We start from the raw sequence: 18,469 nt of genomic DNA on the forward strand, positions 1-18,469 counted from the left end.
GAAAATAATTCCGTGTTGAAGGTCAAAAATGGAAGACCGGAGGCGGCAGAAGCGGGCAACCTAAGCGATTTTCGAGAGAGGGCCAATCACGTGGTCCATGTATTTCCCCGTACATAAATATTAACTTCCTTTCAATTTGTTGCAAGCTAGCGACAGGTTGTGCTGTTTGTACAATCTGACGACACAATATGCATTTCCCTCTCTCTCTCTCTCTCTCTCTCTCTCTCTAAGAAATCCTAACCCTAGTCGCAGTGGCAGTTTCCTAGCTGTATGCTGTCCTAAAAAACCCTAGCCCTCGCAGGGTGCCTCTGTCTAAAGAAAGAGCTGCGCGTGTGCATCTTTCCTCTCCTACGCTTGCAAAAGAATGGCAGATTTTGGTGAGGAGACCACGAGAGAGTCTGAGATAATGTTAGAGGAGACTGTTAATGGAGAGGCTCCGCGTGGGGACGTGGACTTTTCCCTGGTGGACGCTGAAGAGGATGCCTGCTGTGCAGGAACATCACTTTATCAAGAAGGCTGGACCCCCTCTTGGCCGCGGCAAGATCCAGATCAGAAGAATCGAGAAGACCACCAGCCGCCGGCAGGTCACCTTCTCCAAGCGCAAAAACGGCCTCTTGAAAAAAGCCTACGAGCTCTCAGTCCTTTGCGACGCCCTCGTCATCTTCTCCACTACCGGCAGGCTCTGCGAGTTCGCAAGCTCCAGGTACTCTTGCAACTCCCCTTCATTATTATTAGTTTCTGCCTGGGCTCGCCGTTGTCGTACTACTCAGTGAACAATTCGTTGAGATAAAAGTTGAATAAAAGCATTTGTTAGCGAGTTTTCATCTGCAAGGCATCGTTGGAAATGATAACGTGTGTTGCAAATGATAATGTTTTAAATTCTCCATATCTTCAATGATTCCTGTGTATGTGTGTGTGGGGGAGAGAGAGAGCCCTCAGCCCGGACAGAGCTGTCTTGCACACCTCCTCCACGGAAAGAGTCCTCTATGTACGAACAGAGCTCATAAGCATAGAGAGCTATATCCATGCATAAAACACTATATGCATGTATACAGTTCATAGAGAGCTCTTTGTATGGATTTGAGCTCATAGAGAGCCCAATGTATAAGATAGTCTTCTATGCATGGATAGATCTCATAGAGAGCTTTTTGTATAAGTTGGAACCCTATGTGTATAGCTCTCTTTGTATGTATAGAGTGCTTCATCCATAAGGTTGAGCCCTCTATGTATGCATAGAGCTCAAAGAGTTCTATGCATGTATAACACTCTTTATGAGAGTTATATCCATGCATAGAGATCAGGGCTCTCTATGAGCCCTATGTATAGAGAGCTATACCCATGCATAGAGGGTCTTTTGCAGGCATAGAGAGCTATATCCATGCATGCATACAGCTAATTGAGATCTATGCACATGGATAATGTGTTTTATACTCTACACATGCATAGATTGATATATGAATACATAGAGAGCTTTATCTAAAAGATAGTCCTATGCATACATAGAGATCAAAGAGAGCACTACGTATGCATAGAGCTCAAAGAGAGTATTATGTGTGCATAGAGCTCAATGCATTTGCATAAGGCCTTTCCCTGATGCATAGAGCTCAAAGAGAGCTCTATGTATACAATAAGAGCTCGAGCCCTTGTGTATAGAGCTTAATGCATTTTCAAGAGAGCTATCATGCGTGTGGATAAAAATTACTTCCATAGCTATTAGCATCCACCAATGTGGCATTTAAAAATTCCTTATGTATAGAGCTTAATGCATTTTTAGGAGATCTCTTGAAAATGCATTGAGCTCTATGTATAATTTCTTTTTAAAAGAGAGCTCTACTCATATGGTAAGAGCCCTTATGTATAGAGCTCAATGCATTTTCAAGAGAGCTTCCATGAATCTGAAGAAAAATTATTCCCATAGCATTCGTCGTTGTGATATTTAAAAAACGAGTGTTGGTTTAGACCTTAATGTAAGAATATAAAGCTGACAAGTGAAGCATAGAAACTTTGTTTTTGAAAAGGACTATTTTATGCCAGAATGGAGGGAGTATTTGGCTTATGTTTAATTATGTGATGAAATTCATACAAATTGATATTTATAATGAAGATTCATAAATAGGTAATTGGGTCTATAGATGGAAGTACCGTAATTGTATGGAATCACTGACTTGCTTGAGGCCTAGACATGATGGTATTCACCTTATAATTCCAAGGACCGTGACTACTCGTATATACCGAGGGTATAACTATAGCTCTTTACTGGCAATATATATGAGTAAATCTAAGACCTTAAAATTATAAGCAAAAATGCTATCTAGATTAAAAATTAAGGCATATTAGTAAAAAAATGAGATATTTAAGTGAAATGATGTATTTTTGACACCTCAGTATGGTGGGAAACCCACTTGAGGTAGATACCTTTCTCTCCATCATTGCTTGGATTTTTAAATTCAATTTAATCAAGATATTTCATCTCTCTTGTCTCCATCAGTGCTTGGATTTTTAAATTCAATTTAATCAAGATATTTCATCTCTCCTCTCTCCTGGTGCAAACTGGATCAAAAGGGGAGTCAAATTGATCCAAATCTTGTCCAAACTGAAGCTGGAAGGCTCTAGAACCCAGTTGGACTTGTTTAGTGGCTTTCCTCACCTATAAATAGACTCGTCTAAGGCTTACTATAAGTGCCCGTGACCTTGACTAAAGTGCTCACACATACATCTACCACCTACATCATCGGTGGCTCAGAGGTGGTTTTATTCTGTTGGGGTAGGTTACATTGGATTGTGGAGTTTCTCTCACAGAAAAGATGTTCTCACTCTCCTTCGTTAGGAGTCTCCATGAAGTTTGTCGATGATCCTTTTTCATTGGGTTTGCTATGGCAATCTCTTGCCATGTGTCATGGCTTCCCACAGCTATGGCAAGTGAAGGTCCTTCCTCCTCCTTTGCCTCTTCCTCTTCCTCGTCCTCGTCTCCTCGTGAGAATCCTCCTCGGGTGTAGAATGCTTTTTCCTCTCTAGTTGTTGGGTCCATCCCTTTCTTCTCATTGACCTTGGTCTCTTGCTCTAGTAGAGCTCCTCCTATCTCATGTAGCTGCAATTCTGGTACATTCTTTAAGGTTGCCACAATGTTTTCATATTATCCTTTGTCCACACCCTTTAGAAGCACTACTAGTGCCTCATCATCCTCTACCCTCTTACCAATGGCTGCTAGTTGTTGCTTTTAATGCTTTTATATTTGTTCAAGTGTCTGGTTAGAGGTTCACTTTCCTTCATGTCAAGTTTGTAGAATTGCATTAGCAGATTTATCTTTGAATTTTTTTCTTGAGTGCCAAATAATTTATTGAGTTCATCCCATGCATCTTTAGCCAGTTGTATTCCTGTGATGTGGTAAATAATTTCATCATTTAAACTGAGTGCAATGAGTCATAATGCTTTCTCATTCCTTCTCTTCCACTCATTCTTCCCAAACTTCTCTGGGCATTCATCTCTTCCCTCAACTAGCCCCTATAAATTTTTCCTCATGAGCAAATACATGGTCTTTGTTTGCCATGTATGAAATTTCTTCCCATTAAATTTAGCTATTTCTTGTGCCGTGCGCATGATGATGTGAAGGGGGTCTTACCTCTTGATCCAATTCAAGATTCAAGGGCAGTTCTATCCTTTTACAACTCAAATCTGGTGTTAAATGATTACAACAGATTTATCAGCATAAAGCCAAGTGCAGCTGATCTGTACTGAATGGTTGGAGTATCAAACCATCTCCGAAGTGTAATCTGAAGTGATAGGGATCTGTATCAGATATCCAATGGTAAATTTGAACCATCAATTTCACCAAAATATAGTGATTAGTATTGATTAATCATCATTGATTAGTGAAATAATCTTTCTTGTTTTGTGTGTACAAAAAATACACTGATTTTGGAGAGATTAATCGGGATAGTGATTGCGATGGAAAATTCAATTCGAACACATAGACATGTGTAGCATCTTTCCAATGTCGGATTAGATTCACCAATGCCTAATTAACACCTTGATTAGGTGGATTAATTAAGCAATTTGCCAAGATAATTCACTGTTCATGTCCAAAAGACTGTCCCAACTTGGAGTCTTCAATTGATCCACTTGCACAAATCTAATCTCAAAATGCTTCAATACAGTAGTAGATAAATGTATCTAGATATGTTTTGATTCCACAAACATCAAGATTGAAGATTTAATGAAGAATTAATCAAGTGATTAACAGAGGCACTTTCCTGACTGTTCACAGTGCTGGATCTCACTGTAGACTTGATGAAATCAAAAACCACCTTCACCAACTTGTAGAGCATCCTTGAAAACCCTTAGGCCTAGTTGGAATTAGGCAAATTTGAAGCGGACGCATTGCTTGAAGCTTTTTCTCCAAATTTTTTGGCACCTGAAATTCACACTGCTGTCGAGGTTCTGCGCTGAATTGAGTTCTATCCTTCAAGTTGCGTGGAGTGCCTTGAGTCTAGTTTGTGTCCCCAAAAGGGCTTGGACAATGGGTATATGTGAAGGGAGAGGGAGCTCCTCCACCAGCTGGGGGTACACTTTGGTTAGGGAGAAGAGACTAAAAAAGTGATTATCTCTTAATCCTAATTAATAGGGTGATTAGCAAGATAAATAATCTCATAAATTGAATGGATCCTAAGCTAGGCTCTAATACAATGCTAAAATATAAGCAAAGTGATGAGCTATGGTGGATCAAATGCAAGAATCAACATCATTAGTAAGTGATTAGATGATGATTAAGATGAGATTAGTGAGCAATTAATTGATAGCTTAATGTAGATATGGATACTCAAAAATCAGCAAAAACACATTAGGCCAATGCCTCAATTTATAGTGTTTACATCCACAGGATGCCAATCATCTAATCCCACTGATTTCTCCTTGATTTGTACCACCTCCCCTACATCTGGGGGACATCTTATCCTTGATTCTCTCCACCTCTTTACTTTTCCCATAATATATCCACACATCCTAGATCTTCTCATGCTACCCTTTATTCTCTCCCAATAGATACCTCTCACTTTTTCACTGCTACCCACTTATTTACATACTCTCTTTTACATCCTCTTGTTAAGGGCTTGTTCCCGCACATACACCCATTCACTTGTATATATTTCAACAACCGGGATGGTGAACGGATTAATTGGATATCTCTCTAACTCCTATAGTGCATCTCAACATCTGCCTCTTTGCTTCTATGTTCATCTCGGGACAGTGAATGGATTAATTGGTGGGGGACCAATAGCCACCCTCACTACTTGTGGTGGTCGGGCACCCAAGCCTGTGAACCCCCAAGATCGGGCATCCCCAAGTCAGCATCTCTCACTCCCTTTGGCCGGACACCCCCAAGATCGGGCACCCCCCAAGATCGGGGATCCCAACTTCCTGAACCTCAAGGGCACCCACAAGGCCACTCATGAGTCACACAAGTTGGGAATATCCGGAGGTCCCAATTTCCAAGTTGGCTACCCACTTGACCGATGAAGCGTCTCTTACCTACTCGTGCTCGGCGCCTCTCACCTGGTCTAACGGCATCTGTCACTGACTTGTGATGAGTGCCTCTCACCTACTCCAACGGCATCTGCCACCTACTTGTGCTCGATGCCTCTCACCTACTCCAACAGCATCTGTCAGTGACCATTTTTAGCACTTGGCTCATGATAGCCCAAGGGGCCACTCCCATTGTATATATAGAGAATCTGGTGTACCGAGAGGGGATCCCCAATGCAATACATGGTCTTGTGGTGTCCCAACTTTGGCCTACTTCCATCTCATGTGTGTATGTCACCTAGGTAGCTCGTGTTGTGTTCAATTCTCGAGTATGTGTGAATGCATAGTGGAGTGGGACATAGAGGTCGCCATCTCCCTAGCCTGTGCCAACTGCTTAGGGTATACTGTCCTAGAGAGGACCCTTAGTGATTTAGTGTGCTTGCACAGTGGGCATCCCAATCTGCTACAAAACTTGTGCTACTGTTCTGATGTATGAGAAGCTTATCCTTTAGTTTTCTCTCGTAAGTTGCACATCACCACCCACTAGCGTGGAAATGTAAGAGCTCCATCCTGCCTCTAGCTCTTCACTCGAGTACTGCTCCTCACTTCTCCAAAGAGGATGCAAAATGTGTGCAACTGCGTGGATTGGCTTATAAAACCAATCCAGTGTTGGTTCCATATCTCCCTAATATGTTGAACTCTACATATGAGTTCACACATTAGGCCATGGCGCACGCTCACGAGTCTCTCCACCACAATGAACATGTAGGCAAAGCGGGTTTTGGATGGCTTCAAGAGCTCAAGATCAGAATTGGCTCTATACATGCTCAGCACTTTTGGCCTCTTGCTGACAAAGTTCACCATACTTGACCATGCCACCAGTTCTTTCCACTCTTACAAGGATGGATTCGCGTGGACCTACCAGGATTTGGATGACATGCTTGACGCAACATAGGTGTGCACACCATCCCTCTCCAAGAGGGAACCTGACCAGTCCGGGGCAGTGCCTAGAAACTCAACACCAAGTATGTAGAAGCAGTGAAGGTGGAGCTCGAGAAAAAGGAGGCCGCTTGCATTATTCCCCCCAGTGGAACACACAGAATGGCTCTCCCCCATGGTGATCACCCCCAAGAAGAAGAATAAAAAAATTTGGGTCTGTGTTGACTTTCGTGCTCTCAACAAGGCCACCATCAAAGATGGATTCCCAATCCCCTTCCTAGATAGGGTGCTGGAAGATATAGCTGGTCACCCTTTCTACAGTTTCATGGATGGTTTCAGTGGCTAACCAAGTGGCCATCCATCCTAATGACCGGTCGAAAACGGCCTTCATCACCCAATGGAGCACCTACCTATACAACAAAATGCCATTTGGGTTGTGCAATGCCCCAGCCACTTTCCAACGCATCGTGACCAACATTTTTTGAGAATTTCTCACCAGCTTCCTCTGAGTATTTGTGGATGAATTCTCCAACTTCATCGGCACACATCTTGCAACGTGTCTGGAAGCCTTTGTTGACCATCTTCACCAATTAGGCTTAGTCTTTGGTAAATGTCGCTCCACTCATCTCCTACTCAACCCCTTCAAATGTCACTTTTTAGTTGTGTAGGACACACTTTTGGGCCACATAGTCTTCGCCCAAGGCCTCGCCCCAAAGACCGACAAGATAGTTGCCATCTTGAGGCTACCCCATCACATCACTCCTAAGGGCACTCAGGTCTTTGTTGGTCGCACCGACTATCACTATCGGTTTATCCGCATGTATGTTGACATCGCCCTACCCCTCACCCGCCTTGTTAGTCCCACCACCCCATTCCTCTAGACCACCCCTAAGTCCTTAGCTTTCTCCTATCTTAAGCATTATCTCACATAAGCACCCATCCTCATGCCTCCTGATTGGTCCATCATATTTCTCTCTCCTTCTTCATCTTGTGGTGGATAGTTCTCTCTTTCTCGGTGAACTCTTTCTTCCTTGCTTTATGTCTTGCGGTGGACATCTCTCTAACTCATGTAGTGCACCTCAACATCTGCCTCTTTGCTTCTATGTTCACTGAGACGGTGAACAAATTAATTGGATATCTCTCCAACTCTTGTAGTGCACCGCAACATCTTCCTCTTTGCTTTTGTGTTCCTCGGGACAGTGAACGGATTAATTGGTGGGGGACCTATAGCCACCCTCACTACCTGTGGTGGTCGGTCACCCCCAAGCCCGTGAAACCCAAAGATGAGGCATCCCCAAGTCGGCATCCCTCACTACCTTTGGTGAGACAACCCCAAGCTCGTGAGCTCCCAAGATCGAGCACACCCAAGATCAGACATCCCAAGTTCATGAACCTCAAGGGCATCCACAAGGCCACTCACCAGTCATCACAGAAGGTGGGAATCTCCAGAGGCCCCACTTCCCAAGTTGGCTACCCAATTGACAGACGAAGCGGTGCTCACCTACTTGTGCTCGGCGCCTATCACCTACTCTAACGGCATCTATCACCTACTTGTGCTCGATGCCTCACGTACTCCAATGGCATATCTCACCTACTTGTGCTCGGCACCTCTCACCTACTCCAACAGCATCTGTTAGTGACCATTTTTAGCACTTCGCTCATGACAGTCCAAGGGGCCACTCCCATTGTATATAGACTCTAGTGTACCGAGAGGGGATCCCCAATGCAATACATGGTCTTGTGGTGTCCCAACTTTGGCCTACTCCCATCTCATGTTGCGTGTATATCACCTAGGTAGCTCTTGTGTGTTGTTCAATTCTTGAGTCTGTGTGAGTGCGTAGTGGAGTGGGACAGAGAGGTCGCCATCTGCCTAGCCTGTGCCAACTCTTGAGGGTATACTATCCTAGAGAGGACCCTGAGTGATCTAGTGTGCATGCATGACAGGCATCCCAATCCCGCTACAAAACCTGTGGCTACTGTTCTGATATATTTCTAAGTTCTATGATCTAACTTCAAGACAAAGAATAAGAGTTATAACTCACAAGAGACAATCATGTACAAGCACTCATAGATGAGCCTAATGCTAATCCTCTCCATGCGTGAGTCGAAGGACACTATACATGCGATTGAGTGTCTTGACAAGTGCCTACGCATCATTTCATCCCTCATGACCATACGAGCAAATGAAACTAACTTTGGTGCATCTTTGTCATCCCATGTTGCCCACTCACGACATAACACTGTGCGCATTAGGCCATGGTGCACCCTCACGAGCCTCTCCACCACAATGAACATGTAGGCAAAGAGGGTTTTGTTTGGCTTCAAGAGCTCAAGATCAGAATTGGCTCTATGCATGCTCAGCTTTTTTGGCCTCTTGGTGACACAGTTCACCATACTCGACCAAGCTACTAGTTTTTTCCACTCTTACAAGGATTTATTCGCCTCGACCTACCAGGATTTGGACAACATGCCAGCCAACATAGGCGTGCACACCATCCCTCTCCAAGAGGGTACATGACTAGTCTGGGGTCGCGCCTACAAACTTAACCCCAAGTATGCAGACGCAATGAAGGTGGAGCTCGAGAAAATGGAGGCTGCTTGCATCATTACCCGGTGGAACACGTGGAATGGCTCTCCCCCATGGTGATCACCCCCAAGAAGAAAGAAGACTAAAAAACTCTGGGTCTATGTTGACTTTTGTGCTCTCACAACAAGGCCACAATCAAAGATGGATTCGGAATCCCCTTTATGGACAGGGTGCTGGAAGATGTAGCTCGTCACGCTCTTTACAGTTTCATGGACAATTTCAGTGGCTACAACCAAGTGGCCATCCATCCGAATGACCGGTCGAAAACAGGCTTCGTCACCCAATGGGGCACCTACTTATACAACAAAATGCCATTTGGGTTGTGCAATGTCCCTGCCACTTTCCAACGCCTCGTGACTAACATTTTTCGAGAATTTCTCACCAGCTTCCTGTGAGCATTTGTGGATGATTTCTCCAACTTCACTGGCACACATCTTGTAACTTGTCTGGAAGCCTTTGCTGACCATCTTCACCAATTAGCCTTAGTCTTTGGTAAGTGTCACTCCTCTCATCTCCTTCTCAACCCCTTCAAATGTCACTTCTTAGTTGTGCAGGGCACACTTTTGTGCCACATAGTTTTCGCCCAAGGCCTCACCCCAGATCCTGACAAGATAGTTGCCATCTTGAGGTTATCCCCTCACATCACTCCTAAGGACACTAAGGTCTTTGTTGGGTACACCGGCTATCACCGTTGCTTTATCCACATGTATGCCGACATCGCCCTACCCCTCACCTACCTTGCTAGTCCCACCACCCCATTCCTCTGGTCCACCCCTGAGTCTTTAGCTTTATCCTATCTTAAGCATTATCTCACACAAGCACCCATCCTCATACATCCAGATTGGTCCATCATATTTCTCTATCCTTCTTCATCCTGTGGTGGATATTTCTCTTTCTCACTCTCTCTCTTGGTGAACTCTTTCTTCCTTGCTTTATGTCTTGTGGTGGACATCTCTCTAACTCATGTAGTGCACCTCAACATCTGCCTCTTTGCTTCTGTGTTCACCGGGACAGTGAAGGGATTAATTGTATATTTCTCTAACTCCTATAGTGCACCTCAACATCTGCCTCTTTGCTTCTATGTTCACCCCGGGACACTGAACGGATTAATTGGTGGGGGACCTATAGCCACCCTCACTGCCTATGGTCGGGCACCCAAGCCCGTGAACCCCCAAGATCGGGCATCCCACTGCCTTTGGTTGGACACCCCCAAGCTCGTGAACCCCTAAGATCAGGCACCCCCAAGATCAGACATTCCAAGTTCGTGAATCTCAAGGGCACGCACAAGGCCACTCACCAGTCACACAAGGTGGGAATCTTTCGAGGCCCCACTTCCCAAGTTGATCGACGAAGTAACGCTCACCTACTCGTGCTCGTTGCCTCTCAACTACTCTAACGACATCTATCACCTACTTGTGCTTGACGCCTCTCACCTACTCAAATGGCGTCTGCCACACCTAATTGTGCTCGATGCCTCTCAACTCCAACGGCATCTGTCAGTGACCATTTTTAGCACTTGGCTCATGATAGCCCAAGGGGCCACTCCCATTGTATATATAGAGAATATGGTGTGCCGAGAGAGGATCCCCGATGCAATACATGGTCTTGTGGTGTCCCAACTTTGGCCTACTTCCATCTCATGTTGTGTGTATGTCACCTAGGTAGATCTTGTGTAGTGTTCAATTCTTGAGTCTATGTGAGTGCATAGTGGAGTGGGACAGAGAGGTCGCTATCTCCCTAGCCTGTGCCAACTCCTGAGGGTATACTGTCCTAGAGAGGACCCTTAGTGATTTAGTGTGCGTGCACGATGGGCATCCCAATCTGCCTACAAAACCTGTGGCTCTACTGTTTCGATATATGAGAAGCTTATCCTCTAGTTTTCTCATAAGTTGCACATCACCACCCACTAGCCTGGAAATGTAAGAGCTCCATCCTGCCTCTAGCTCTTCACTCAAGTACTACTCCTCACTTCTCCAAAGAGGATGCAAAATGTGTGCAACTGCGTGGATTGGCCTATAAAACCAATCCAGTGTTGGTTCCATATCTCCCTAACATGTTGAACTCTACATATGAGTTCAAAGTTGCAGGTGGAAAAACAAAAAAGTAAGCAATGAGCATATACTTCGATCTTGTAAGTTCTATGATCTAACTTCAAGAAAAAAGTATAAGAGTTATACCTCTCAGGAGACAATAATGTACAAGCACTCAGAGGAGCCCAATGGTACTCCCCTCCATGTCTGTGAGTCGAAGGACACTATACATGGGATTGAGTGTCTTGACAAGTACCTGTGCATCATTTCACCAAGTCTCCCTCGTGACCATACGAGCAAATGAAACTGACTTTGGTGCATCTTTGTCATCCCATGCATTTATTCAAGCCGTTGGTCTTGCAAATTATTGATGATGCAAAAGGGTGTCTTAATCCTGGAAGATGCCGCTTGGCACATGTGCGCATAAGGCCATAGTGCATCCTCACGAGCCCCTTGGTGACAAAGTTTACCATATTAGAGGCTACGGAAAAAATGTCTCACCCAATCCAGCTTTCCCACATCTTCTACGATCAAATCAAGGCTATGTGCAAAACAAGGTGCCCATACAATCTTGGGGAACTCTTCTTCAAGCATCCTTCCCATGGAAACACAATTAGACCCATTGTCTATTACCACTTGCACAATGTTGTCTAGGCCAATCTCTTGTATAGCCTAGTGTATATGCTTGAAGATGAACTCCCATGTCACCACTGTCCCCACCACAGAGGCATCAATGGCACGAGTAAACATAATGCCTTTGCATGGGGAGACCAGAATGTCATAAACTCTCCTCTTCTTCACATCAGACCAGCCATCACACATCAAAGTACACCAATACTTTCCCCAAGTAGCCTTAAGAGGCTTCATCTCTATCTCAACTGCTAGCTTATCTTTGTGAAGCTCTGTAGTATGCAGGGCCTCATATGAGTGACCATCCCACTCACAACCTATGCATGAGATTGCTCTAATTGTTGTCCTTCATCAAGGAGTTCCCAAAATATTGAAGGATAATGCACACTGCACAAAAAGCTTGGTTATCTCCTGTATTGTCTCCTTCATGGAAGCCTTTTGAAACCCTGCCTTCACATGCCCTTTCTTTAACAAAGGTAAAGCTATCCTCTTTGCTCGAGGTTGTGATCTAGAGATACCCCCAATAGTAAAAGTCCCATGATGTTGACTTTGCATATCACTGTAGAATCTTGCTCTTCCACAATCATGGCAAGCTCTTCCACAATCTTGCTCTTCCATAATCTTGCTCTTCCACAATCATGGCAAGCTCTCTTAAATGCTCAAGATCCACAATCTCCTCAATAGGAAGGCCTAGTTCTTTAGCCTTTCAAGATTTAAGGCTTTCATAAATGTGCCTTGGCATGGCCTTACAAGGTCCCACCCCATGGTCCTTTGTATGTGTGAAGTGTGCCTTCAGCCGTGTAATGATGCCAAGATGCATCTTTGCACAAAAATTGCACCTCCATTTTCCTGAGCCCAAGCCTACATACTTGCTCTCCCATGTGACATTGCTCCACAAGGGATCTTGTGTGCGAGGTATCTTTCAAAGTTGCAAGAGAAATACCCTATTGCCTGCATAGGTTATGGGAAAAAACTCCATTTTAGTTGTTGGGAAAAAAGCCTGATATACGCTAGAGCAGCTTGTAGTATAGTTAATAGTATGGAAACATAAAACACCTAGGCTTACCTTGAGACTTGGCCGCAGGCTTGGATAGCAGTTGTGAAGGTGGACAGGTCACAACAGTCTGCGAGTCTCGATTGTTGTCAACTCTCATGGTTCATCATTCACAATTGCTGGCCAACTGTCCACCCTCACGACTGCTGGCCGACTTCTATTGTGACCTATCCACCCTCACATTTCATAGCCGACTGCTATGGCCAACTGTTGTGACCCATCCACCTTCACGACTACTAGTCTTGAGTCGGCCAACCATACACAGATGGCAGCCGTCGTGAGAGTCGGGACAAGTCACAGAGTCACTTGAAATGTGTGCGGTTGCGAAACGAATGTAAAGTCAATGGCACACCGCATATGTGATAAGACTTTTTTTCTGGGAAAAAATGTTGGATAACAAATGTGTTTCAGTGAATGAAACGTTTCAATCCGTTTCGATGCTACACTAGTTGGGGTCTCTATGAGTCACGGTTAGCTTCAACCTCTTCAACTAATGCATCACCCAAGGCATCTAGATCAAAGTGTGGCTGATCTGGAGCAATAAGGGGAATGTGAGACTACTCAATTTGTTGATTGTCAGTAGTAGCAAAAGGCTGATTCAAAGCCAAGCGAGCTTAGTTGATTTAGCACCTGAATCAAATAATGGCAGCAATGTATCAAATATGTGTTGGGGCATCAATTGATGGATGTATAGCCAACGTGAAAGCTTAGGTTGAGATGCATATTCATCAAAGATGACATCTTTGGATACCATAAGCTTTCGAGTGAAAGGATTATATAGCCTCTATCTCTTGCTTTCACTACTATATCCACAAAAAAAAATTTCATTGCCTTTGTTTCAAGTTTATGTTTGTGTTGTGCTGGCACATGCATGTAAGCCAATCACCCAAAAACACGCATGTGAGTGATTACAGGGATTCTACCATTCCAAGCCTCAGAAGTTGTCCTAGATTTCAAAGCTTCAATCGGACAACGATGCATCACATAGTTGGCACATATGACTGCTTCAAGCCAAAATCTAGAAGGAATATCTTTGCTTTTAAGCATACATTTGGCCATTTCCATAAGTGTCTAATTTCGGTGTTCATTCTTCTTAGATCTCTCCTCTTTAGGCTTAGGAGGATCTAAATGGGCTAATGCTTTACCCTTAGGTTTAGCACGAGAAGGAGCCTCAGATTTTCCTTTGCCATAATGGGAGGCAAAAAAAGCGTAATCGGAATAAAGCATATTGTTTCGATTGTTAGGTTTTTTTTTTGGTTGTGATGTGGTATTGTCTCAATGTATGTGCAGATTTTTGTTGTGATTTGTCAAGATTTTTCATTTTTTCTACGGTTTAAAGAATTGGAGTCAAGAAAAGCTTCCTTTCCTCGTTTGCACAGGTAGCCCTTTCATCTCTCTGCTTGGTTGCAATATTTTTGGTTTTTTGAAAATTTTATCACAGTTTCTTTGTGTTTTCAATAGGTTCTTAAATCTCCTAATCTCTTTGAAATAATGTGGGATTTCTATGTGTTTCATGAACTTTTTTCATGGCTATGTTGGAACGGGCAATGATGAAAGTATTGTAATACACAAAACAATATTTTGTTGAAGCTTTTCCTTTTAAAATTATAATGGTATGAATTTAAGCATTGCATTTATCAATTGTTTTCTGTTATCAACTTTTGAATTGTTATGATGGTTTAATAGTCTTTTTTCACAATTGCATTTTTGTACAATGGTTGTTGTAGCTTTTAAAACCTTGCATTGTTTTTTATTCTTGCTTAAAATTGGAATTTCATGAACTCTTGGTGTCATCAAGCGAAGAAAATCTCAGTTCTTTGCAAACAAGTAATATACTTTTTTTAATTTTACAAAGGTTTAGAGTATGCTTTTGGTTTACCTAAGCAATAAGTAGTGTCTTAAACACTTGTAGATTTCTTATAATTTCCTTTGCTTGATGTATTGTTTACAAAGATAAAATATTTCTTATTGTTTTATATAGCGAAACATATCATCTTTAACACAAATAGGTCTTTTTTAATAGAATTATTTGCTTCTCCTTTGATAAAGTAGTCTTTGATCAAATTTTATTTGTGTTGTTTTGTATTGTTATGATAAAGAAAAATTGTGAAAAATTGTAGCATGGTTTTATTGTCCATCAACTTAATCACTTTTCACAATTAATCAGAAATGAAAACCCAGTGTCTTTTATAAATTCTTTTTTTTTCTTTTCTTTTTTTTGTGTGTACTCATACATTTAAACTGAAAGATGGTTGAGAATCAATTTAGTTTAATTGCACCTCTGTTGAGCCAAAGATCTATGGAATGGTCTTTGCTTATGGTCCTTCGAGATTTGGTGCTTCAAAATTGTGTGGTCCGAGCTTTGTATTTAATAATGCTTTGTCTAAGTGGAGTCCCACCTTTTTGTTTTTGCTCTCAATCATTCAAGAATGAATGTATAAAAAGACTATTATAAAGAATGTACGTTCTAAAAGAAACTTTACTGTGCGCTTAAAGAAACTTTACTGTGTGAACAGAGTTCCATCTATCGTAGTTTTGTTGCATCCTTAATTTCCTTGTCGGTCTGAAATGTTGATGTTTTTCTTAAAGAAACTTTACTGTGTGAACATAGTCTCTATGCAGCATCTGTGTCTTAGTTTTGCTGTCTTTCATTTCCTTGTTGGTCTGAAATGTTGATTTAATCACTTGTTGCCCATACTTGCATATCTTGTAATAGTTGGATAGCTTTATGTTTGCCTTCTAAATTGGGCTCTATTTAGGCTACTAATTTATTTGTTGTGGTGTAGAGTAAAATTGAAAGCTATGGATTGTCAATGCATGTACATGAGAGCGTTCTTTCGTGAGAAAGAGAAGAAAGGTTTTTTTTTTATAGAGGTAATGCACTGCTCAAAGTTCGTCAGTGTGTCCGTAAAATTTATGTCAGTGGGAACCCCTTTGTGTTTGTTGCGATGGACTGTGCTTTGCATTGTGTGACTGTAGATGAAAAAATCCGCGAGGAGACATTAACAGTGCAGGGACTTTCTTTAAAGCTTGTGAGGTCCTTTGTTTATCATGACCTTGCTGTATTTAAGGTCATTGGGAGAGGCAAGAACCTTACTTGGATCTCAAAGGCTATTTTTCAGTCTATACTGGTAAGTAAAACATTACTTGGCCGTATGCGGATTTTCACTTATACAGATTTTTACTTATACTTATCAATTGTCGCTTGCCTCATTGTAGGATTTTTTGTGGCGTTGCTGTCTTTTCCGGCCTTGATTCGCAGACATAGGATGGCGAAATCTGGTGTTTCAAAAACTCTCCTAGCAAACCCTTATGTTCAACATTGGATGGTGCAAAAAGAGAGCTACCTCTTGAGGTTCTATGTCTTAAAACTTAACGTCACGTCCAAGGTGGTTATGATTTTCACGAAATGCTTAGGCTAAGAGTTGTAACATCAATCAACAACAATAAAGAGATATATGTCTAAGAGTTGTGTAATTAACAATAACAATAAAAAGAAATGTCTTACACTTGGAGGTGAATGTCTAACAGCTTTTCTATTTTTGAAGCAACAATACCACCAGATGAATTAGGGAAGCAAGGATATTGGGCAACTATCATTTCAAAATTCTTCACACCGAGAGATTTTCCCGTAAGTGACAAGAATTTTGAAATGGTTGTTGTCCAATATCCTTACTTCCCTAATTCATCTGGTGGTGCTGTTGTCTCAGAAATGGAGAATGTGTTAAGCATTCACCTTCAAGTGTAAGACATTTCTCTTTAATATTATTTATTGATTACACAACTTTTAAGATACACATCTCCTTATTGTTATTGATTGATGTTACAACTGTTAGCTTAAGCATTTCAATTATAATGTTATTTTGGCAATATCTATCACGAAAACCATAACTACCTTAGACGTGACGTTAAATTTGAAGACCAAGAAGCTCAAGAGGTGGCTCTTTTTGCAACATCCAATGTTGCACATAAGGGTTTGTTAGGAGAGTTTTTACTTGTCAGTGTCATAAAAAGGAAATTGCAACATCTAGGCAGAGTTAAAGCTAGGAGCATGCAACTCCCCACGGAGAGAGAGAGAGAAAGGTGTAAATAATAAATTGCTTGAGTGAAGAGGTTATATGGACGATCAGATCAGTTCTCTAATTATCAAGTTGTAGGTCTCTTTGACTCCTCAATGGAAGTACTCTTATTTGAGTTTAATATCTCTCTTTGAGTATACCCTACACCCTTATTTGAATTTAAAACTAGTGTAGCAAAGCCAATCTCTTTGTTTTTTATCTTGAGCTGTTGTGCAGATATGTAAATTTTTTATTGAGGTTCATATCTCATGCGATGGTGTTCTTTGTTGTGTATGTCTGATGAGGTGAACTCATACTGAAGGTAGAAGCGTTGCCTTTGCTTGTTTGTTTTTCTTGGTTAAGGTGCTCTTTATTTGTTTTTGTGTAGAAGTCCTTGTGGTGTTTTTGGCCCTATCCCTATTGAGATGTTGGTGGCATTAGGAATATATATTTGTTGCTTAAATGGTCTTGATAATGTGGCATCATCATGTTTCTCTCTTTGACTCATTGATGCACTCAGAATTGACTGTAACCCTTCAACACAAAAAAAACTGACTCAGCTGATGTAGATTAACACCCTGCTGTATCCGCAAGGACTTCAGGAACCACAGGCCACTTCGAACCAACCAGGATATCACCTCTGCCTCTCTGCTGTACACAGTTGATCCCCAGCTGCTCTCGGAACAGATCAGATTTCACTCAGTTAGACTTATCAGCCAGCTCCTCAAGAAAACCTGAAACGTATACACTTAGCTGCACTTCCAAATCCCAGCTACACTTAGCTGCACCTCTACTGACTGTACTATAGCTGACTCTGTTGCAGACCTCCGTCTCAGGACAAGCTGATGTAGAAGGCCTCTCTGATGCAGCACCACTCTTCAACTATCCTCAGACTTCACCAAATGTCACCAAGCACCAATCTTCAAGGATCAACCCTTCATCATGCTCTGTTGCATGTCTTCTATCTTCAGCTGCACCAAAACAGATCAAAATTGACCCAAACACCCAGAAAGAGCTAGCTGATGCAGCAGCTACCTCCCTACAATCAGCTGACTCTCCAGACAGAAACCTTTAATGAATCAATTACAGGCCTCAGTTGCACACGCTGCTGCAGAAACCCTGTGAAAACACTAGATCTTTTAACTTATGTCCTGCAGGTCAAACAATCAGTTGGACCTCATAACCACCTGCTTTAGCACAACCAATCCATAGCAAGCCCTAAGTACTATCAGCTGCATATGCTGATTCTCAGCTGATAGTCAAAAGACTCAGTAAAGCATCTCTTTTGTTCATGCCTCAGAAATGATTCCACAGTTAACAGATTCATACATTTCAGAGCTCTACCTCCACAAAGTCACGCAAAACACCATCTTCTCACAAGTCATACAGCAAAACAAAAGATAATACAGCCAGTCTCACAGCTGATACTGCTGGCACAAACCAAACACCAGATATAGAAACAGAAACATAGGGGTTCCAACAGCCCTGAGACTTTGGACACCAATATAAGAAGAAAAACACACAGGCTCTAAGATCCCTTTTGATGGATCATAATACTACAGCAGAGAAACATCAACAATAGAGAAAAAATGAACAGACCCTGTCTCTAGAGTCTCCTTGGGACACACCACCTTCAAGACTCCTCTGGGGGCAA

The 18,469-nt window shown here is 42.3% G+C and overlaps 1 protein-coding gene across 3 annotated transcripts; it reads left to right on the plus strand.

Annotated features, from left to right (window-relative positions):
- Positions 1–156: 156 nt before the first annotated feature.
- LOC147623345 (uncharacterized) lies at positions 157–17,200 on the plus strand. Of its 3 annotated transcripts, none has more exons than XR_015269372.1 (5): positions 157–703; positions 14,048–14,136; positions 15,544–15,631; positions 15,737–15,888; positions 15,977–17,195. XR_015269372.1 is itself a non-coding variant. In XM_086821487.1 (5 exons), the coding sequence occupies exons 1-5, from the start codon at positions 365–367 to the stop codon at positions 16,010–16,012; spliced, it is 612 nt and encodes a 203-aa protein (XP_086677613.1). In that variant the 5' UTR covers positions 157–364; the 3' UTR covers positions 16,013–17,200. The 3 variants fall into 3 exon arrangements, 2 of the variants coding, with proteins under 2 accessions (XP_086677613.1, XP_086677612.1); XM_086821487.1 differs by having other exon boundaries at positions 15,829–15,888; positions 15,977–17,200; XM_086821486.1 differs by lacking the exon at positions 15,977–17,195 and having other exon boundaries at positions 158–703; positions 15,544–15,885.
- Positions 17,201–18,469: the final 1,269 nt, after the last annotated feature.

This window comes from Cibotium barometz, chromosome 27, assembly GCF_041138505.1.
Source record: "Cibotium barometz isolate CiBa-2024 chromosome 27, ASM4113850v1, whole genome shotgun sequence".
In the NCBI taxonomy this organism is placed as follows: Eukaryota; Viridiplantae; Streptophyta; class Polypodiopsida; order Cyatheales; family Cibotiaceae; genus Cibotium; species Cibotium barometz.